The sequence below is a fragment of the Engystomops pustulosus genome, chromosome 6, assembly GCF_040894005.1.
Source record: "Engystomops pustulosus chromosome 6, aEngPut4.maternal, whole genome shotgun sequence".
Lineage (NCBI taxonomy): Eukaryota > Metazoa > Chordata > Amphibia > Anura > Leptodactylidae > Engystomops > Engystomops pustulosus.
The window spans coordinates 39,882,647-39,907,005 of NC_092416.1; the positions used below are offsets into that span (position 1 = coordinate 39,882,647).

Consider the following 24,359-nt stretch of genomic DNA (forward strand, 5'->3'; position numbering starts at 1 on the left):
CTTAAGTAAATGCTCAATCTCGAGCAGGCGAGATACTCATCCGAGCAACGAGCCGTTTCGAGTACGCTAATACTCGAACGAACATCAAGCTCGGACGAGTATACTCGCTCATCTCTAATTATAACCAAATAAATTGCAAATGTACTTGGAGTTAAACTGGAGTTGAAGCAGTCACCATGTTAGGCTGCATTCACATGGACATGTGGTCACTTGGCCGCAGCCCAGGCCAGCACAAGTCTGCGCGCTGCTCACCCCTCCATGGGAAATAGCGGTGCATGGGCGTACGGATGGGGAAAGATTGAGCATGCTCTATGTGGCACCATACCGCCATCGGGCACCTATTGCCTTCTGTGGGTACATATAACAGCAGTGTGAATGGGGACTTAGACTGTATACTTAGTATGAGTCTCAAAACTTCCTCCCCCAGTGAAAACTACCTTGTTTAACATTGTTGTAGGACCTCAAGAAATGGTCACAAAATGTTCAATTTTGCAGTAAAATTATATAAAATGTGCAAGCATGTAGGGGCTCTAGTAACAACCCCAGGAGCCCTTTAGGTCATGGATTACCACAGTCACGGTTTCTCATGATGGATTTTGATGGTAGATTTCCTTTAACCCCTTAGCGCTCTGCACTGTACAAGTACTGCTCGAGCTCCCGCTATTGGCGCCCAGCCCATGGTTTGATGGGTGCAAATTTGAAAATATGTTAATTATATAGGGGGTTTTAATGCTAAATATATAAAATTTCATTCAAAACAGTATTTATCCCTGAAATAGTTAATTTTGAAAATACGGAAAACCGATATTCGATTTGTAAGCCACATGGCATCAAAATAAATTATCCAGACATTTTAAAAATGATGAAAATCTAAAGTAAACATATGGGAAATGTTACTCAGCAACTTATTTAGGTGGTAAATCTATCTGCCTGAAAACACTGTGATTTTGAATTTTGAAAATGGCAAATTTTTCAAAAAATTCATCATTTTTTCTTTTTTTTGTAAATAAACGCAAAACTTATCAGCCAAAATTTACCACTTAAATTAAGTACAACATGTGGGGAAAAAAACAATCTCAGAATCGCTTTGATAAGTAACAGAGTTCAAAAGTTATAACCATATAAAGAGACGCAAGTCAGAATCCAAAAAATGGGATTGAGCCTTAAGCTATAAAATGGCTGCGTCCTTAAGGGGTTAAAGGAAATCTAGAACTTACAATGCAGCTTTTTAAACCTTTAGGCAGCTGTAGGCATGATGTTAGCTTTAATACATTTTTAAATACAATTATGCTAATTACTACATACTGCATATAGTGGCCGCCTGCTTCCTCTCAGCTATTGTCTGAGACAGACCACATGGAACAGTAAGTAAGTAAGACCTGTTCACACATGGGGAACATTTAACTTCTGTTCACATGGTGCGGTATTGCATGGCATCTTCTGCTTCCGTGGTGCGTTGCTGATGGAGACCCACAGCCCTGAGCCATGGGGGCTATGTCTGCCAGTATGGGTGCTGGGGGGCAACTGGGTCTCAGTCCCTTCTGGTGCTGTCTTGCAGCGGCGATGGACACCACCCAATAGCGTAGGCACCCACTACAACAAGGTCACCGTGAAGTAGTTAGTGGGTTTATGCAATTTGATCAAAATGTAACTAAGAACCTCAAGTTTGTTTTGTAAATTTAGCCTTGCGGCAGTAGATCATTGTTTAATGTGTGGATGTACAACCCGGTTCTGTTATCTTTCCTAATGTTGATTGTTTGTTATTCTTTGACTCCTTAACCCCTTAAGGACGCAGCCATTTTACAGCTCAGCCCCATATTTTGGATTCTGACTTGCGTCACTTTATATGGTTATAACTTTTGAACACTGTTACTTATCAAAGCGATTCTGAGATTGTTTTTTCCTTATCATATGTCTCTTTATATGTTTTGGGGCTTATGGGCATTTTTATTGATTTATTAATTTATTTTTTATTGCATAACATCAGACCTCAGGGCTGCTAGGGGAACGAGCCGCGCCCCCCGAAGACGGCACAATGGGGGGGGGGGGGAGTGTGACAGACTCCTAGAAGACACTCTAGAGGTGTTACACTTTGTATCTTGATGCTGGCTCGGCTCAGATCTCAAGCTGAGCCGGTATCAGCTCAGAGTCGGATATATCTCCCGGTGACCGCTAAGTCACAGCGCTCAGCGGCAGATATATCCATCGCGGAGCGGGAAGCGGTTAAAGCTATTGTGCCAATTCCATTAGCTTAAACAGTAGTAAATTCTACGTAAGTAGAGAAAAATCATTGAACCAATCAGAACAAAATTGGGAGAAATGGTTTTCTATTTCCATCTGGGCATTGATATTTAATTTATATACATACATTTCTTCAATTGCATTTATTAAAATAATCTACCTGTGTGAATTTAATTTCCATAAATTTGGCCATATTGTTCCTTAGAAATGAGATTTGTCCTTGGATACGACCACTTCCGCACTTGAGCCCTGTCTGACCACCTGGATTCAGCGTTCATTACCACAGGACAGTGGTGGGGCATGCAGTAACACCAGGAAATTAAGGACAACATGGCTGCATGTTCACACACGGACATTTTTTTAATAACATCCTATTGAAGATTTTACAGTATTTACAGTACAGACCAAAAGTTTGGACACATCTTCTCATTCAAAGAGTTTTCTGTATTTTCGTGACCATAAAAATTGTAGATTCACACTGAAGGCATCAAAACTATGAATTATCACATGTGGGATTATATACTTAACAAAAAACGTGTGAAACAACTGAAATGATGTCTTATATTCTAGATCATTTTGCTTTGATTACTGCTTTGCACACTCTTGGATTCTCTTGAGGTAATCAAGAGGTAGTCACCTGAAAAGGTTTTCACATCACAGGTGCCCTGTCAGGTGTAATAAGTCGGATTTCTTGACATTGACATTTATTTAAAGAAATGATGGCCCAGCCCCATTTATAAGGATAAATTATAAGGATAAATGGGGTTGGGCCATCATTTCTTTAAATAAATGGCAATGCCCAGACGAGAGTACCACTTTAAGTTTTTGTTTTTCAATAATACGTCTATATTTCATGTAAAGGTCTACTTCATGAAGTCTGGAGATGGCAAACTTCTGTAAGCAGCAGTCATCAACGAAGAGGAATATAATTTACATAACCAGAGTGAGCAATGCAAAATGTTGAAGACATGGACAAAACTGCAGGACATCAATTTTGAAAGCAATGGACACCACTTGAAAATGTCTTTATGAGCATACTAGTCATGGGTTGCCTGGCCCAGTCCCTCCCCTTTCGCCCTATATCTTGAGGGGAACCTGTTATCAGAAGCCATTTTTCAGTTTCCCCCATGTCCCCATAGAGGACAGTGTACACGTTGCCAAAGTTTAAAGTTTTTAAAGTAAAAAGCTAGTTTTACTATAAAAACTCTTTGGCAATGTATACACTATTCTCTATGGGGACATATTGGAGCCAAAAAAGGGCTCCTGATGACAGGTTCCCTTTAATAATCAATTGTATCTGCATCTTTAAAATGCAGAAACGTTTTATTGAGAGAGTGGTGCAGCACAGATTTGTATCCTGTGTACACCTTTATCCGACCAATGGCATCATTATGGTGGAAAGTGGAGTGAGAAGAAGACCAAATTAGGTGTGGGAACATCTACATTTGTTACTTCATCCAAAAAATGAATCTTTTCTAAGACAATGTATCTTGAGCCACTCAGATAATATTGTCCGAAGGCTGCACCCAATAATTAGACCACTAGGTGGCTGTAAAGTCGAAGACCAGAGACTGCTTTATTAAGAAAAATACATACATGAACAACTTACACATGAAAAAAAAAAAATTCTAAAGTTTAAAAAATTACACTGTATTACAGAGAGGGACAAGGGAGGGTTGGGCACAAAACAAAAGAATTAAAAACAAAGACAGGTTGCCCGGGTCAAATAGGTTGTTGGATTTGGCTACATTGTTATGTAGGAGTTAACTTTGTCACTGTCATGTACTTAGAAATTCCTATTGCAACATCCCTTCGGTATCGGTCATTTAGTGTACATTTATGTAGTTGCTAGGGCACAATAATAGTATTATAATTCTATTTGTACTCACTAGTGGAGGCAGCAACAGTAGTAAGAGGACTTGGCAGTGGAGACCCGTTTCGCCCGTGGCTTCGTCAGGAGAAGTGACATTTGTTATGTCTACAACTAATAAAAAGGGGCACTGTATATAGTAAAACTATAGGGAACTATTTATAATACAATTATTGCATGGGGGACTATAAGAGAATTACTTAGAGGGTTCAGTATTTAATATACCCCTATATACTCGAGTATAAGCTGACCCGAGTATAAGCCGAGACCCCTAATATTGACACAAAAACTGGAAAAACCTATTGACTGGAGTATAAGCTGAGGGTGGGAAATGCATTGGTCACAGCCCCCCAGTATATAACATGCCAGCCCCCTAGAGTATATAGCCAGCCCCCTGTGTATAGGCTGCCTGGCCCCTCAAGTATACAGGCTGCCTGCCTGCCCCCTTGAGTATATAGCCTGCCAGCCCTTCCTGGTCCGTTGCAGGCACCATGACGTCAGCCGCAAGCTGACATCATAGTGTGTGCCGATGGGGCTGACGTCATGAAGACTGTGACGGACCAGGACCCGATGTTCGAGCCGCAATGGATGCCGGGGAGCGTCAGAAGGTGAGTTCAGTTTTTGTTTTTTTCCTTGACTTGAGTTTAAGCTGAGTTAGGGTTTTTCAGCACATTTTTTGTGCTGAAAAACTAAGCTTATACTCGAGTATATATGGTAGTTCAGAAGTTACTATACACAGACACTTCATTCCAACTCCTCTTTTCTCCCATAACCCCTCCATCACTGTATTTCCCTCATACAAAATGCAAAGTTGCCCGGCTGTGACTTATGGTTTCATCAACCAGGCCGAAGGAGTCCAGAAATCGTGGTCCAACCTAAGTTGAAGAGTTGGATTCACTTTTGAGGACCCTGCTATAAACTGATAAGCCTAACAATTTAAGGGAGTTATTCTGAGTTAAAACCATATACCATGGATATGAGATAACAAATTCCGGGATTCCACAAGGGATTGCAGACACTTGCTGGCGAGTAACGAGCCCATGCAGTGTATAAAAACACAACTGTTATAGATTATGACACATAGGGGGAGATTTATAATACATCATCCGTGCAGTGGTGTAGGAACCCCGTTCCACGCTCACATAACGTGGAGGTACCGTAGTCACAAAAATAGTTACAATTTCTTGAAATGCAAAGAATTTGTGATTATTTCAGTGCTTCTACGCCAAAAAACTGATAAATGTCCCCCATAGCCTGTATAAATTCCTCATGGTTTTCTAGATCTCTGCTTGCTGTCATTCTACAGTAAGCTGCATTGTTTACTTCCAGTACATATAAAACATTAATGGGAACCACATTTTTTTATAAATACAGCTAGTGGCAGGTTTCTATTATTAGCATACTGACACTGTTCTTTTAGATAAAAATTGTTTCCCTCAGATACCCATAATCAGCTTTGTCATTTTACCTAGTATCCAATGATATCTATAGCAAGACTGGGGGTATCATTGCCTCCTCGGGCTAACTCCAGCAGCTCATCCCCATGCTTTCTAAGCATTCAGCAATAATGTCAGGTGACCAGGTCAATTAGCCTCCTAACGTTAATAAACTGTACCCCATGTATGTATCTTATCACATGAAATCTCAGCAGCTTCCATTTAAGGAATGGAGAGGAGTAGAAATCAATGCAAGCATGCTGTGATTTCATGTGATAAGATATACACATGGGGTACAGTTTGCTAACGTTACTTTATGACGCCACACTGGTCCTATAAAGAAACAAAAACTTATTTAACCATCAAAATCAAGAATTATAAACCAGGGACATTTACTCATAGATCCAGATACCGTTACTGTGGTAATCTTCTTAAATTTGTTACTCATGGCCTTTTTCCTTCTAAAATCAACTTTTTGATTGAATCTGTAGGGCCTGAAGAACTTCTGTGAAAGTTAACAGAGACTGTTACGCTGTCTAACCCGCACCTTCAGCACTTCCCCCTCCCTCTGCGTGATGTAATCTCACTGCAGCAGAGGGATTTTCAGAGCACAGTGGAAGGGGGGAATTTGCACATTATTACAGCCTGACAATCTGAAGCACTATTAAAGCGAACCTGTCATCAGAAAGTGACCTAATTACCCATTACCAGTATGTTGTGAAGCAAATGTACACCTTTCAGATCATGTTTGTATTTTTGCTCAGTGTGGTGTCATCATTTAGAAAATAAACTTTAAAGTGTTGTAAATTAGGTGTATAAAGTCATGGAGGCGGAGAGTTAAGCATTGAAGTCAAGCTCTTCTCACCTGTAGCAATTACAGTGAAGGGGGCTTTCTGAAGTGAGGAAACCTTGACTTCAGTGTTTAAACGCTCTGCCTCCTTGACTTTATACAACCAAATTACATGTCATTTCAAAGTTGATTTTCTGGATGATGCCACCGCACTGGGCCATGAAATAAACATGATCTAGAAGGTGTTCAGTTTCTTGATGACATACTGGTAGTGGTTTATTAAGTGAATTTCTGCTGACAGGTTCCCTTTAACACCCCAGGAGCCCTTCATGTTCATTAGCATAAATTTAAATGTTGATTTTAGAAGAAAGAAGGCCATGGATAACAAATATAATTAGACAGTCACAGTGCCTGGATCTATGAGTAAGTGTCTCTGGTTTATCATAATGGATTTTGTTGGTAGGTTTCCTTTAATATTTAACTCAGGAAAGGGATTTATTCTGATACAATTGTATCTCAGCATTTGTACAATGTCACCACGATAAATGAACACGTAGCTGCCTCTGTTGGGTGTGAACTGCGGTATGTGAACGATTAAGAGTTAATAAAACTCTGACTCACTCGTGTTCCCTGAAAGTGAAACTAACGGCCTCTGTTTTCCTCGAGCTCCTTGAAGCAGACGACGGACGTAAGTGCAATTTTAACATGTAAATTGTGATTGTTTTGTTATGGGGGGGGGGTGTAAAGATACAAAAAGTATAAACCACAATCCGATTTTACTTTATATGTGAAACTAGAGATCAGTTTTCAGTTCCTCTTTCAGAATTTAGAATCTGAACAGGAAATTCCACAGGATGAAGTTCTCTTCAAAGTGGGGAGTTCTGGATGTTTCCTACGTCCTCTAAATATCCATATGACAATGGATGTATAGAGGACTAGCAGATGATGACCTGATCAAACCTGATTCCTGAGTAGTATAAGCACTTTTGGCTTTGCTACATTTTATTCTATGGGTGTGCACCGTCCATTAATGGGTGCGCCCTGGAGTCTATTATCCTCTTTTTGGACATAACATGTAATTGGTTATAGAAAGGATCGTTTTTATCTATTATGAGGAATTTTGGTAACTTTTGGGAGCTTACCAGTATTACCTTGTCTAGTAGACCTAAGACTTAAAAGGGTTGTCCACTTTCAGCATATCATTGATATTGTTTGTGTAAGGAAAAGTTGTACAATTTTCCAATATACTTTCTGTATCAATTACTCTCGATTTACTAGATCTCTGCTTGCTGTCCTGCTGTAGAAATCTTATATGTTTACTTCCAGTAGATAGAAATCTTTCCGTGGTGATGTGATTATTATCACACGGCTCTGATTATTCTGTGTTATAACGAGCCATGCACCTGAGTGACATCACATGACCAGGGATATAACGAGCTATGCACCTGAGTGACATCACATGACCAGGGATATAATGAGTCATGTACCTGTGCGACATCACATGACCAGGGATATAATGAGTCATGTACCTGAGTGACATCACATGACCAGGGATATAACGAGCCATGCCCCTGTGTGACATCACATGACCAGGGATATAACGAATCATGAACCTGAGTAACATCACATGACCAGGGATATAATGAGCCATGCACCTGTGTGACATCACATGACCAGGGATATAACGAGTCATGCACCTGTGTGACATCACATGACCAGGGATATAACTAGCTGTGTACCTGTGTGACATCACATGACCAGTGATATAATGAGCCATTCACCTGTGAGATATCACATGACCAGGGATATAACTAGCTGTGCACCTGTGTGACATCACATGACCAGTGATATAATGAGCCATTCACCTGTGAGATATCACATGACCAGGGATATAACTAGCTGTGCACCTGTGTGACATCACATGACCAGGGATATAATGAGCCATGCACCTGGGTGACATCACATGACCAGGGATATAATGAGCCATGAACCTGGGTGACATCACATGACCAGGGATATAACGAGGCTTGCACCTGGGTGACATCACATGACCAGGAATATAACGAGCCATGCACCTGGGTGACATCACATGACCAGGGATATAATGAGCCATGAACCTGTGTGACATCACATGACCAGGAATATAATGAGCCATGCACCTGGGTGACATCACATGACCAGGGATATAATGAGCCATGAACCTGTGTGACATCACATGACCAGGGATATAATGAGCCATGCACCTGGGTGACATCACATGACCAGGGATATAATGAGCCATGAACCTGGGTGACATCACATGACCAGGGATATAACGAGGCTTGCACCTGGGTGACATCACATGACCAGGAATATAACGAGCCATGCACCTGGGTGACATCACATGACCAGGGATATAATGAGCCATGAACCTGTGTGACATCACATGACCAGGAATATAATGAGCCATGCACCTGGGTGACATCACATGACCAGGGATATAATGAGCCATGAACCTGTGTGACATCACATGACCAGGGATATAACGAGCCATGCACCTGGGTGACATCACATGACCAGGAATATAACGAGCCATGCACCTGGGTGACATCACATGACCAGGGATATAATGAGCCATGAACCTGTGTGACATCACATGACCAGGGATATAACGAGCCATGCACCTGGGTGACATCACATTACCAGGGATATAATGAGCCATGCCCCTGGTTGACATCACATGACCAGGAATATAACGAGCCATGCACCTGGGTGACATCACATGACCAGGGATATAATGAGCCATGAACCTGTGTGACATCACATGACCAGGGATATAACGAGCCATGCACCTGGGTGACATCACATGACCAGGGATATAATGAGCCATGAACCTGTGTGACATCACATGACCAGGGATATAATGAGCCATGCACCTGGGTGACATCACATGACCAGGGATATAATGAGCCATGAACCTGTGTGACATCACATGACCAGGGATATAATGAGCCATGCACCTGGTTGACATCACATGACCAGGAATATAACGAGCCATGCACCTGGGTAACATCACATGACCAGGGACATTTTGCTTTTTTTAAAATATAAGAAACCAATTAAAAGCAAAACAGTGTAAACTGGCCTTTACATTTTTGTTATTTTTCTGTATTTGAAGTACATGGTTTCAAGGTCTTTTCACCTGTTCTACAATCCTAAAAGATTAACCAAATAAACATGAACAAAGTTGAGGAGGTCACAGCAGAAGGAATGTTAGTATGTGGACATATATGTATACCCAGGGATGTGGATACAGAACACTTTTGTGACTGTGTCGTATACTATTACCTACTCTTGTTACTTTTCATTTATCTTTAGAACTTTACTTGTTTTTAAGTTTTTGGCTCATGGGATCATACCCAACCGGATGAGAAGACTCATGAAAATTACAGATTTCTTTCAATCTCCGAGCTCCTCTACCAACCAAGGTACTTGCTAAACCAGATATCTCTGATGTAGCACATTAATGTTTTTATATAAAATAATCTGGTTCAGTTACATTAGCACTTAAGTTCAGACCCTTTAACCAAAGATGAGAAGCTGAGTAATGACTGAGAGTCCTGTGTTAGGTAGTGGGAAAGTCAACTATCTGCTGGAGTAGATGGGCACATTGCAAGAAAAATCAATCACTTGTTCCCCCATCTGTAACTACACATTGGGGGTCATTTACTAAGGGCCCGATTCGCGTTTTTCCGACGTGCTACCCGAATATTTCCGATTTGCGCCGATTTCCCCTGTATTGCCCCGGGATTTTGGTGCACGCGATCGGATTATGGCGCATCGGCGCCGGCATGCGCACAACGAAAATCGGGGGGCGTGGCCGAACGAAAACCTGACGTATTCGGAAAAACCGCCGCATTTAAGAACAGAAAATGTGTCGCTCGGGACGCGCTTACCTGCACTCAGCCGTTCAGATGCTCTTCAGCGCAGCAGCGCCACCTGGTGGACGGCGGAGATACTACCTTATTAAATCCCGACCGGACCCGAATCCAGCGCAGAGAACGCGCCGCTGCATCGCGAATGGACCGGGTAAGTAAATCTGCCCCATTGAGATGTCCTCTCTCCTACCTGGCACCACCTAATAGCCTGATGTGGTCAGTAATCGTAAGGTATATGTACAGACAAAACTGGATGTTACAGAGTAATAAGTTGACTGGTAATCAACAATATAATAAGACTGCTCAAATAACAAAACACTTACTAACCCGGAGCCAGATTGGCCCCTTTAATACCGCATAGTCCAAATATAAATAACCACACAGAAAACCATTGCTTAACCTTTCTCAATTGTGAGTTGACTCGGGGTCGGCCACAGCTTTATTGAAACCATTAATAATTTAACCATTTTTTAATTTGTATATATACACACCTTTAACCAATCCACTTTACATAACACCCGATAACACCCTATATGCCTGCCATATGTGAGGGCATGAAGGGCAGTGTTAAACCGCCCGCTGTGACAAAAAATACACAAAAAAAGATATAAAAACCCATGTTACTAGCCACGCCCCCAGCACATCCCTCTGATGAATGAAGATGAGAGAGGAAAGAGCCACCACCAATTAAAGGGGCTATACGCCTAGGAGCTATCAAAGCATTTAATGGCTGTATAAATTAGAAGGATGCATAACTTAACCCCTTAACGACTTGGCCTTTTTTAGTTTTTTCACTTCCATTTTTCACACCCCACCTTCAAAAATCTATAACTTTTTTATTTTTCCACATAAAGAGCTCTGTTATGGCTTATTTTCTGCGTAACAAATTGCACTTCGTAGTGACGGTATTTAATGTTCCATGGCGGTTTTATAATGGATTTTACAGCTTTCACTGTGTGCCCCAAATGACAGGTCTACTTTATTCTTTGGGTTGCTACGATCACAGGGATACCACATTTGTACAGGTTTTATAATGTTTTCATACATTTAAAAAAATGAAAACCTCCTGTACAAAAATTTTCTTTTTGATTTTGTCATCTTCTGGCGCTAATAACTTTTTCATACTTTGTTGTACAGAGCTGTGGGTGGTGTCATTTTTTGCGACTTTTGATGGCGTTTTCATTGCTATCATTGTTAGGACTGTGCTACCTTTTGATCACTTTTTATTAATTTTTTTATATTTTCCAAAATGGCAAAAAAATGTCATTTTTGACTTTAGACGCTATTTTCCGTTACGGGGTTAAACGCAGTGAAAAACCGTTATTATATTTTGATAGATCGGACATTTTCGGACGCGGTGATACCTAATGTGTTTATGATTTTTACTGTTTATTAATATTAATATCAGTTCTAGGGAAAGGGGGGTGATTTGAATTTTTAGGTTTTTTTAATATAATTTTTTTTTTTTAAACTTTTTTTTACTTTTACTTTAACTATTTTTCAGACTCCCTAGGGTACTTTAACCCTAGGTTGTCTGATCGATCCTACCATATACTGCCATCCTGCAATATGGCAGTATATGGGGATTTTACTCCTCATTCATTACAATGTGCTGATAGCACATTGTAATGAATAGGTTAAAACAAGACAGCTTCGGGCCTTCGTGAGGCCCGATGCTGTCATGGCAACGGATCACCGCTCCCCGTGACGTCATCGGGGAGCGAAGATCCGCGCCAAGATGGCGGCGCCCATGCGGCGCCATCTTTTTGAAGCCTCCGGCAGCATTGCCGGAGGTGATCGCGGTGAAAGCACCCGCGATCGGTGCTAGCACCGATCGCGGGTGTTACCGGTAAGCCTTTGCTGCAATATGCAGCAAAGACTTGCCGGCTATGGAGAGGGCTCGGCCCGCGAGCCCTCTCCATGCACCGGGAAGGGGTTAATAAAGCCCAGCTCACATCTGTCTTATAATTTATGTTCTTAAAATTTAGAAAAACATAACAGAAACTATTTTGTGAAAGTGAGAGGATGGTTCTCTGTTCATCTTTGTCTGTCTATCAGAAGTAGATCTGATGGTAGATTCCTCCTGTCGGCCTCTGCCCTAATCTGTAATTTAATAATCCTGGAGCCCCACTTGTTATTTTAGTAATATGTAAATTAAATGCAGAGGCTATTGGGGCGTGTACTAGTCTTAGCTCCCATTGCCCGGCCAGGAGAATACACACCACAGTAGCCTATGCAGTTAATTTACATGCAGATGGTCCCCTACTTAACCTGTTAACCCCTTAAGGACGCAGCCATTTTACAGCTTAAGGCTCAGCCCGATTTTTTGGATTCTGACTTGCTTCGCTTTATATGGTTATAACTTTTGAACACTGTTACTTATCAAAACGATTCTGAGATTGTTTTTTCCCCACATGTTGTACTTCATTTTAGTGGTAAATTTTGGCAGATAAGTTTTGCGTTTATTTACAAAAAAAAGAAAATGTGATGAATTTTTTGAAAAATTTGCCATTTTCGAAATTCCAAATCATCACGTTTTCAGGCAGATAAATTTACCAGCTAAATAAGTTGCTGAATAACATTTCCCATTTGTCTACTTTACATTTTCATAATTTCTGAAATATCTGGATAATTTATTTTGACGTCACGCGGCTTGCAAATAGAATATCGCTTTTCCGGATTTTCAGAATTGACTATTTTGGGGATAAATACAGTTTTGAATGAAATTTTACATATTTAGCATCAAAACCCCCTATATAACCAACCCATTTTCAAATCTGCACCCCTCAAGCTATCAGAAACAGCTTTTACGAAGATTGTTAACCCCTTGAGATCTTCATAGTAATTGAATCAAAATGGAGGTGAAATTTAGAATGGTCATATTGTTCCCTTATACGTTCATTTAGCACCAAAATTTACACATTTCCAAAATATAAAAAGAGAAAACCCACCATACAATTTGTTCTGCAATTTCTCCTGAGTACAAAGACCCCCCACATGTGGCCGTTACTTGTTTTATGGGGGCACAGCGAGGCGCAGAAGGGAAGGAGGGCGCTGCAGCTGCCAGGAATTTAGTTTCCTCATTGGCCCCTTTTGAAGGCTATAAAATTTTCGCTTTTTCGTTATTGGGGCCATGTGACGGCATTTTTTTTGCGGGATGAGATGCTTTTTCCATTGTTACCATTTTGGGGTTGGTATCACCTATTGTTGAAAATTTAGGAACTTTTTTTGAGGGCAGGAGTAGAAAAGCATCAATTCTGTACTGGATTTTTTACTTTTTTTTTTTTGGTGTTCACCGTATAGCCTAATAATCCTGTTATCTTTATTCTATGGGTTGATACGATTACGGGGATACCAGACATGAATATATTTTCTTACGTTTTACTAAATTTGTCAAACAAAACCCTAATGTGGGGAAAAATCTATAATTTTTGTATTGCCATCTTCCAAGTGGCATAACTTTGTTAGGTTTTTGGCTACGGAGCTGGTTGATGGCTTGTTTTTTGCGGGACATGTTGTACTTTGCACCAGTATCATGTCTGAGTACATATGGTTTTTTGGTCGCATTTTATATCATTTTTTGTGGGATTGAAAAGGTAAAAATCATAATTTTTGGAGGGTTTATAACAGTTTTTTTTTACGGCGTTTATCGTGGGGGTTCAATAATGATTTACTTTTATTCTACGGGTTGTTACGGACGCGGTGATACTATATATGTGGGGTTTGTGTTATGATTTAGACTTTTTTTTTGAGTTATATGTCTCTTTATATGTTTTGGGGGTTTGGGGCATTTTTAGTGATTTATGATTTTATTTTTTTATTGAATAACTTTTTTTTTTACTTTTTCACTTTTATACCATGGGACATGAAGAAGCAATCTTCTGATTGCTTCTTCATGATAATATTCTGCAATACTCATGTATTGCAGAGTATTATCAGTGTCAGCCTATACACTTGCATAGGCTGGCACTGTGCCAGTAAGATGACGTCACAGACGCCATCTTACTGGCAATTCTTGCTAGTAACTCTGGGGTCCAGATCGGACCCCAGAGTTACTATAGCAACGATCGGCGCCCCCCGAAAACGGTTCGGGGGGGCCGATCGTGGGGGAAAGACCCCCCAGATACTTGTTAGATGCCGCGGTCGCGCTGACCGCGGCATCTAACGGGTTAAGCACCCGCGATCGGAGACAACTCCGATCGCGGGTGTTACACTGGGGTGCCGGCTATTAGTTACAGCCGGCACCCCGTGTTTCCCGATGCCGGTTCGGCTCTGATCCAGAGCCGAGCCGGCATAGGAGCCGTGGCGGATATATCCGCCACTGAGCGCTAAGTCACTGCGCTCCGTGGCGGATATATCCGCCGCGGAGCGCGAAGGGGTTAAAGACATGTGACGTAGTATTACTTCACATGCCGGGTGCGTGTGCATGGAGAAGGCTCATGGGTTGAGCTCTCTCCATAGCCGTTAAGTCTTGGCTGCATATTGCAGCAATGGGCGCGGCCATCTTTCCGAGGATCGTCGCTCCCCGTAACTTCGGGTTAACCTATTCTTAACAATGTGCTTTCAGCACATTGTAATGAATGGTGAGTAAAATCCACAAATACTGCCACAGTATGGCAGTATATGATAGGATCGTACAGACAACCTAGGGTTAAAGTACCCTAGGGAGTCTGAAAAATAGTAAAAATAAAAAAAAAAGTAAAAAAAAAATATATATAATAAAAAACCTAAAAACTCAAATCACCCCCCTTTCCCTAGAACTGATATAAATATAAATAAACAGTAAAAATCATAAACACATTAGGTATCGCCGCGTCCGAAAATTCCCGATCTATAAAAATATGATAACGGTTTTTCACTGCGTTTAAACCCGTAACGGAAAATCGCACCCAAAGTCGAAAAATTGCACTTTTTTGTTATTTAAAAAAAAATTAAAAATTCTATGAAAAGTTATCAAAATTTTGCACAGTCCTAAAAATGATAACATTGTAAACGTCATCAAAATCCACAAAAAAGACACCTCCCAAAGCTCCGTACACCAAAGTATAAAAAAGTTATTAGCGCCAGAAGACAGCAAAATCCCCCCCAATTTTTTCGTACAGGAGGTTTTAATTTTTTTAAATGTATGAAAACATTATAATACCTATAAAACCAAGCCCACAAGAATACGGCACAAATGCATTTTTTTTTTACCAATATTACTGCATTTGGAATTTTTTCCCGCTTCCCAGTACACGGCATAGAATATTTAATAACACCAATTTGAAGTGTAATTTGTTACGCAGAAAATAAGCCATGACACAGCTCTGTACATGGAAAAATAAAAAAAGTTATAGATTTTTGAAGGTGGGGAGTGAAAAATGAAAACGCAAAAAACGAAAAAGGGCTGCAGCGTTAAGGGATTAATGACTCCTGACTTACAGACGACCCCTAAAGACGAACTCCTCTACCCACTGTGACCTCTGAATGTTTTACTATAGTTCAAGGCTGCTATGATCAGCTGTAAGGTGTCTGTAATGAAATTTTATTGATAATTCTTGGTCTCATTCTAGCAAAAAATTTTGAAACTCCAATTGTCTGGGGGAAAAAAATTTTGGTCTGGGGAATCAATTATATTATACAGTTTCGACTTAAATACAAATTCAACATAAGAACAAACCTATGGAACCTATCTTGTACGTAACTCGGGGATTGCCTGTATTACTAAAATAATGTTTTTAACAAGCTAGGTTGGGTTCCTGGATTATTAACCGGTTAACCGGCCCTTTCCTGTTTTTTCATTTCCATTTTGCACTCCCCACCTTCAAAAATCTATAACTATTTTATTTTTACACATAAAGAGCTATGTGACAGCTTGTTTCCTGCATAACAAATAGCACTTCATCTTGATGGTATTGAATATTCCATGCCATGTACTGGGAAGCGGGAAAAAAATTCCAAATGCAGTGAAAATGGTGAAAAAACACATTTGCGACGTTTTCTTGTGGGCTTGGATATTACGGCTTTCACTGTGCGCCACAAATGTCTTCTTTGTTCTTTGGCTTGGTACGATCACGGGGATACCAAATTTGTATAGGTTTTATAATGTTTTCATACATTTCATACAAAAATTAAAACCTCCTGGCATCTTCTGGCACTAATAACTTTTTTATACTTTGGTGCACAGAGCTGTGATTGGTGTCATTTTTTGCGACCCTTGATAATATTTTCAATGATATTTTTTTAGGACCGTACAACCTTTTGATCACTTTTTATAGATTTTTTAAAATATTTTTCCAAATGGCAAAAAAGTGCCATTTTCGACTTTGGGCGCTATTTTCCGTTACGGGGTTTAACGCAGTGAAAAACCGTTAGTATATTTTGATAGATTCGGCATTTTCGGATACGTCGATACCTAATGTGTTTATGATTTTTACTGTTTATTAATATTTACATCAGTTATAGGGAAAGGGGGGTGATTTAAATTTTTGGTTTTTTTATTATAATTTTCTTTTTAATCTTTTTTTAATTTTTACTTTTACTATTTTTCACATTCCCTAGGGTACATTAACCCTAGGTTGTCTGATCGATCCTATCATATACTGCCATACTACAATATGGCAGTATATGGGGATTTTCCTCCTCATTCATTACAATGTGCTATCAGCACATAGTAATGAAGGGGTTAAAACAAAACAGCCTCGGGTCTTCGGAATGACATCACGGGGAGCGACGATCCTAGGCCTGCCGGCAATGATAACATCCGCGATCGGTGCTACCACCGATTGCGGGTGTTAACGGTAAGTCTTTGCTGCAATATGCAGCAAAGACTTACTGGCTATGGAGAGGGCTCTCCATGCAGTGAGGCCTCTCCATGCAGCGGGATACACGGCAGGCGGTCGGGAACCAGTTAAATTACAGATTTTACAATTATGCTAATGAGCCTGAAATGTTACTAGAACCCCTTCCTGTTGCAGATTCACAGGCAGTTAGACAGTCTCATCCTCCCTCAGCCTGTGAATTTTCAGCCTGGAGGGGCTCTACAGACAACTACCAGAGCCTTTCAGTCTTATTAGCATAATTTGAAAAAGTTCATCCATTTGAAAAAGGAACAAGGTCATGGATAACAAATATAAGAAGCTTGTGACAATGATGGTCCCTGGATCTATGAGTAATATCATGTAATATCATGTCTCTGTAATATTTTGATGGTAGATTTCCTTTAACAGGAATCCCCGAACACAGATGAGAACTTACTCTAAAGTCTATTTCACACAAATGATACTCGTACTATTTTCCTACAGGTAGCATAAGGCCGCAATAATTTCAATGGGCAGTTCGGCAATTCATTTAAATGGCCGTATTGTCCATTGTACCTACCGTATATTCCGGCATATAAAACGACTTTTGAAGACAGAAAAATCTTCTGTCTAGTCTGGGGTCGTCTTATACGCCGGTAATTGACTGTCCGCCGTGTATTCACGGCGGCGGTTGGGTCGCGCTGCATAGAGAGGGCTCACAGGCTGAGCCCTCTCCATAGCCGGTAAGTCTTTGCTGCATATTGCTTACCGGTAACACGAAATACCGGTTAAAACGAAATAGCCTCGGGTCTTCGGAAGACCCGAGGCTACCATGGAGACGGATCGCTGCCCCCGATGACGTCACGGGGAGTGGCGATCCCAGGTGAAGACCCGAGGCTATTTCGTTTTAACCCCTTCATTACAATGTGCTAATAGCACATTGTAATGAATGAGGAAGAAAATCCCCATATACTGCCATACTGTAGTATGGCAGTATATGATAGGATCGATCAGACAACCTAGGGTTTAAGTACCCTAGGGAGTCTGAAAAATAGTATAAATAAAAATAAAAAAAAGTTTAAAAAAAAAAATGATAATAAAAAAACCTAAAATTTCAAATCACCCCCCTTTCCCTAGAACTGACATAAATATAAATAAACAGTAAAAATCATAAACACATTAGGTATCGACGCGTCTGAAAATGCCCGATCAATCAAAATATGATAACGGTTTTTCAATGCGTTTAACCCCGTAACGGAAAATAGCGCCCAAAGTCGAAAATGGCACTTTTTTGCCATTTTGAAAAATATAAAAAAATCTATAAAAAGTGATCAAAAGGTCGTACAGTCCTAAAAATGATATCATTGAAAATATTATCAAATTTCGCAAAAAATGACACCAACCACAGCTCCATACACCAAAGTATAAAAAAGTTCTTAGCGCCAGAAGTTGGCAAAATCAAAAAAATAATTTTTGTACAGGAGGTTTTCATTTTTGTAAATGTATGAAAACATTATAAAACCTATACAAATTTCGTATCCCCTTAATCGTACCGACCCAAAGAATAAAGTAGACCTGTCATCTGGGGCGCTCAGTGAAAGAAGTAATATCCAAGCCCACAAGAAAATGGCGCAAATTCGTTTTTTTCACCATTTTCATTGCATTTGGAATTTTTTTCCCGCTTCTGAGTACATGGCATGGAATATTTAATAAAATAAAAATTTAAGGTACAGTATGGTAACATTTACAGTAAAATGGACGATGGTAATGTTGTTGTTGTATGCCTTATGTTTATGAGCGACAGTTTTCCTGCTATATACCTGCATGTCATAAGAATTTACATTAAAAAAGGACCATGTTAAATTCAAATCTGTTTTTTTTTAAATTTTTACCGGTGTTTTGTATCGTTGGAAAAGGGGTAGTCTTATACGGCGAATATATCTTAAACTCTATATTTTAACAGGAAAGTAGGGGGGTCGTCTTATACGCCGGAATATACGTTACCACACCATAACCTATTTTCTCCTGTATTTCTGTACTCCCTATAGAAGTCTATGGGGACGTTCTGCACCATATGCTGCCATATATTTTTGTGTAGTATCCAGGGAGACCAGAACCAGTCAGAGGTGCATTCTGACATATGTGCACATACAGATGAAAAATGTCACGTATATATGGATTCGTATGGCACAGAAATACAATACTGGACTATTAGCGTCCAACATTATAGCTGCTGTGTGGAACATGCCCTTAAAGAAATCCCTAAACACAGATGTGACCTTACTTTTAAGGTCTATTTCACACAAATGATACCCGTACGTGTGAGACTCCCACAGATCACGAGAATGGGGGGTCCTATGGGGTCCGAGGAACCTTCGTTGGACCCCCATTGCTCCTCGAGATGAGCGAAGAAGACAGGCGTGCCTATCCGTACTGCTCCATTTATATCTGTGGAGCTGACACAGATTGCCGAGCGCCGCACCGAGACCCCATTGGATCCCTGTTCTCGTGATCTGTGGGGTCTCATTACTTAGAACCCCACCAATCAGCAACTTAGGCCTGCATACTCTTAAAACAAATGAGAATAAAATCTCAAAAGTAGTACAGGATACCAGACGTGTTGATAACCCTGCCCCCCTCCATGGATTTGCTGGTTCTGCATCAAGTTCTAACACAATATTGGTCCATCCTAAGGCCCACAGTGGACAATAGAATTTGGCTATATGAGCTAGTAGTAGATGTTGGCAAAGAACCCTACATTACACTATCTTACGTAGACAATTTGTTTATCTTCAGGAGAAGAGAGACCTGCTCCTTCCCAAACCATCGACGACACCAGAGAACAGGAGGAAAGTATGAGTGGATCAATCACAGTACAAACACCCAGGAAAAAAAGGGAAAGGTTTACAGACCCCGAGGTCCAGAAACTTGTGGATACAATCCTTTTGCACATCCAGCAACTATTTGGGCCCAAATCAGTCAATGCCGCAAGCAAAGGAGCGATCTGGGATAAAGTTGTGAAGGAGGTTAACAAAGTAGGTGGCAAGAAGCGCACGGTTGAAGAATGCAGGAAGAAATGGTTTGACTATAAGAGGAAAGTGAAGAAAGATATTGATAATGTGAAGATGCATTCTACTGCAGACGCTCAGTTGTCTCTTTCAGAACTTTTCACTAGAAGACAGATGATGGTCGCTCAGTTCTTTAAAATGGATGTAGGTGATGTCCAAAAGCTAGATGTACTAGATGAATCTTCAACAGATATAGGTAAATGTTTTATATTATGTTACATATAAGTACTGGTATGTAGCTCAATACTCATTCTCTCTCATGGCAAAGAACCACCTAAGGTCCAAATATAATGGTGTAACAACAGTTCTGTTTCCAATGGAAGCAAATAAACATACGAGCTTTGAGTATGGCTTTTCTCAGGATAGACCATCATTGCCTGCTCGTTGAGGGATGGCACTTTGTACACAAACTGATCGGGCGTATAGTTTAGCATAGAAACAGGGGCAGAGTTGGTAGAAGTTGACTTCATGCTCTTGACTAGCCCCATCTTTATATAGATTGTAAACCCGTTTCAAAAAGTTTCCTGCTTGATAACCAATGTACAAGCAGTCCCCAGTTTACGTACAAGATAGGTTCTGTAGGTTTGTTCTTAAGTTGAATTTGTATGTAAGTTGGAACTGTATATTTTATAATTGTAACCCCAGCCAAATTCGTTTGGTCTCTGTGATATTTGATTTTTAAAAATGTTGGATTGTCATAAGAACCAGGATTAACAATAAAGCTTATTTGCAAACACCTTTGATCGCTGTTAAAGGAAACCTACCACTTTGGATAGGGCTTATAAGCAGCACATGCCATGCTGCTTATAAGCCCTTCGTTATGATTTTAAACTTTTTTAAAGCATTTAATCACTTTATTAATGTTTATATCGAAACTAGCTTTCCCGCACCGCGGTCGGCGCACCATGTGCGCTACCACTTCCTATTCAGGCGCACACACGGAATAGGTGGACCTCGGTGCGTGGACCTCGCTTCCCCGTGTGGACCTCGGTGCGTGGACCTCGCTTCCCCGTGTGGACCTCGGTGCGGGGAAGCTACTTCCGATATAAACATTAATAAAGTGATTAAATGCTTTAAAACAGTTTAAAAACTTAACGAAGATAAGTGCGGCACCAGCTCACCCTGAGCTGGTGCACGGCATGTGCTGCTTATAAGCCCTATCCGAAGTGGTAGGTTTCCTTTAAAGCTCTTTATTGTACCCTAAGGCAAAAGTACAGTAAGTTACCAACATCCAGAGGTCTGTTTGTAACTAGGGGTCATATGTAAGTCGGGTGTTCTTAAGTAGGAGACTGCCTGTATAATGTTAATAACAATTTTTTTTTTGAATTTTAAGGAGAATGTGTTTCTACAAATGACCATGTGCTGCCCCCCGCCTACATAATTGATTCAGAAGATGAATTCCACCCCAGCCAGAACAAATCATTTTCATCATCATTTTCCCAGCCAAATACCAGCCACCAGGACAAATCAGTTTCACAATCTTTTAAGGAGCCTCAGTTTACAAGTGAACCAGGTGATCCACACAACAGCAATGCAGTAGACACGTCCATACCGCCACATACCTCCACCGAGCGCCAGGTGCAACTGGAGACGCAAGTGAAACAGTCGTTGGGTCAGCCAAAGAACATCTATGAGGTGCTACAAAGTATTCAGAAGGATGTTAGCGCCACCCTGAAAACTCAGAACAAAATGTACAAACTTGTGAAGGACAGCTTCCTAGAATTGCACAACACTCTACTATCAAGTCAGAAGGCCTCAAGTGATCACAGTAATATCCTGGAGCTCAGACTAAGTAGTCTTAACGCTAAACTGGATGAGATGAACAGAGCCCTGCGAGTAAAACAACTTCAAGATATGATGTCTAGCGATGAGTCAGAGATAACTGGCACACAAGATGTAAACTCTACCCCTACCGGAATATCTACACCAATAACATCACAAACTCCAATGACAAGCACTCCGGCAAGGAAGAGGATATTGGACCAGTCCCTTACTCCAGTTAATTTATTGAAAAGGCAAAAACAGAGCCAGTAGTGATAAAAATAACATCTCCCCATTTGTAAGACATAGTCGCAACTTCCCAATACTTGCAGTAGAGTGGGCCAACGCCACATCCACTAGGCTGCTTGGCCTGGTATGTCATGTCATTACTGGCATACAAGGCATAAAAATTCATGATTCTGGACATGTCTTTTTGAGTAAAGCGTGCCATTAAAAGGGGGGGGGGGGGGGCGTGTACTATCCATGCCGGGCACTGGGAGCCAAGACTACTCCACGCCCCAGTAGCCTCTGCATTTAATTTACATATTACTAAAATAAAGTTTTTAACCAGTTATGTTAGGTTCCAGGATTATTAAATTACAGATTAGGGCAGAGGCAGGAGGAATCTACCATCAGTTCTACTTCTGATAATAGCTTCTCTTATGGTAGGTTTCCTTTAATGTGGCAGTTGTGTAGGAAAAAAAGGGGTATGACCGATATATTTAATAGTCTACATCTGAAAAAGTAGGCATGTCACAATATATATGGACATGACCGATAATATCCTACATATAGCCTATATGGGCATGGGGGAAAGGTGCATGGTCAACACCTGATATTTTGTGGATATTTTATCTGCATGCTTGTAGGCATAGGCACACTATGTCCAGTAGGATTATCAGGATAACACTACTAGTCTACACAGAATGCCATAAGGCAAAACCATTTTAAATTGATCCTACTATTAAAATATAACAGGCTATTAAGATCTAATTAATGGGAGGGAAGACAATCAGCTATGCAGAAGAGTAGCTTTCAGTTACCACTACATTGTTGCAAGTGGCCCCCAATGACAACATATTAATGGCCTGAAAATAGGCCCCAAGTGTATCAAAGATGGAGGCGCCGTCATTTAAGTGTAGCACTTTAACGGTTAACATCCTCAACCAGCACTTGCACCAAATGTGGGTGTTATGGACAGGTGCCTACTGCATGATATAGCAGACACTGTTATGTATGGAGAGGGCTCAGCCAAACACAGTGACAAATTATTCTGTCAAGTGCCAATAGGAGGTTATAGCAGGAGTCTGATAGGATTTCTTTTTTTAATGGTAATGATTTTTTTCAAATGTTTATTAAGAATTGATTTATTGATAATGATTTATTGTAACTAAACAAATACTAGACTATATTCTTAGATTGTTAAACACCCAAATACTGGCATAGCGCATTCAGGCGCAGGTTATAGCGCAGATGGACGGTCTATGTATTTGGCCATTGCACCATATTGATGGCAAAAGATCAAGCACAGTGGGGTTGATACATCTGCCCATTTAAAGGGGTTTTTCCACGAAGACAAGTTAGGCCCTGTCCATGGGATAAGGCCCAACTTGCTGATCAGTTGGGGTCTCAGTGCTGAGACCCCTGCAGATTACGAAAACGAGGGGTCCAACAAACCCTTTGCCACTCCTTCAGACTAAGGGAGCAGACGGCCGCGCATGACCACTGCTCCATTAATCTCTACGGAGCTTACGGAAATAGCCGGGCACCGCTCACCGATCTCCATCAGCTCCATAGAGATTAATAGAGCAGAACGGCTAGATGTCGTCACCTAGCGTGCACCATTTTGTTACATTCTACACCTGCCTAGTGTCAGTAAGAGCCATCTAACCATCAGACAGGATAAATGTGGGCAACTGTTTGCCCGATATGTTTGTTGTAATGATAATAAATGTTCTTAACTAATAAAAATCCTGCTAAAACGAGTGGATTATCTTTTTTCCTTGTGTTAATGGATCCCTCTATACCAATGATGATTATGTGGGCTCTGCTATGGATGTTTAGTACTATCCATATAAAATTCTTCTGATGCAGAAACACACCAAACAAAACCTAATACTTCTGCATTATACAGCATGGGGCCAAAAAGATATATGAAGAGACTGCATGGGCTTCAAGTAGGTCATGAGGTTAAAGGACGCAAATTAATAGACCTATGAAGCATCTACATCAAACAACTGATCCTCAAAGGGTCCCAGATTCACCAAGTAATAAATAAATAAAATCTGGAAAACTTCAAAAGTTCTCTACTTGAACATACATTTAACCAGAAACTTTATTGTTTACTGCCAGGGCTTAATCTTTCTTGGTTGTTTTTAAAAGTCATAAAGATACATGGCCTCTTACTTGTATCCTGCCTGATCAATGACTAGCCTTAATGACAGTCCATCAATATCTAGTATCCCATAAGTTAGGAGAACAGAAGCCTCAAGTTGCC

General features: G+C 40.6%; 1 protein-coding gene across 3 annotated transcripts; it reads left to right on the plus strand.

The window, feature by feature from the left end:
- The first annotated feature begins 6,904 nt into the window (after window positions 1–6,904).
- Window positions 6,905–23,842, plus strand: LOC140134951 (uncharacterized). 3 transcript variants are annotated; one of them, XM_072155795.1, is made up of 4 exons: window positions 6,906–7,025; window positions 9,714–9,804; window positions 19,830–20,297; window positions 21,435–23,842. In XM_072155795.1, the coding sequence occupies exons 2-4, from the start codon at window positions 9,744–9,746 to the stop codon at window positions 22,133–22,135; spliced, it is 1,230 nt and encodes a 409-aa protein (XP_072011896.1). In that variant the 5' UTR covers window positions 6,906–7,025; window positions 9,714–9,743; the 3' UTR covers window positions 22,136–23,842. The 3 variants fall into 3 exon arrangements, with proteins under 3 accessions (XP_072011897.1, XP_072011896.1, XP_072011895.1); XM_072155794.1 differs by having other exon boundaries at window positions 6,911–7,025; window positions 9,695–9,804; XM_072155796.1 differs by lacking the exon at window positions 9,714–9,804 and having other exon boundaries at window positions 6,905–7,025.
- The last annotated feature ends 517 nt before the right edge of the window (window positions 23,843–24,359 follow it).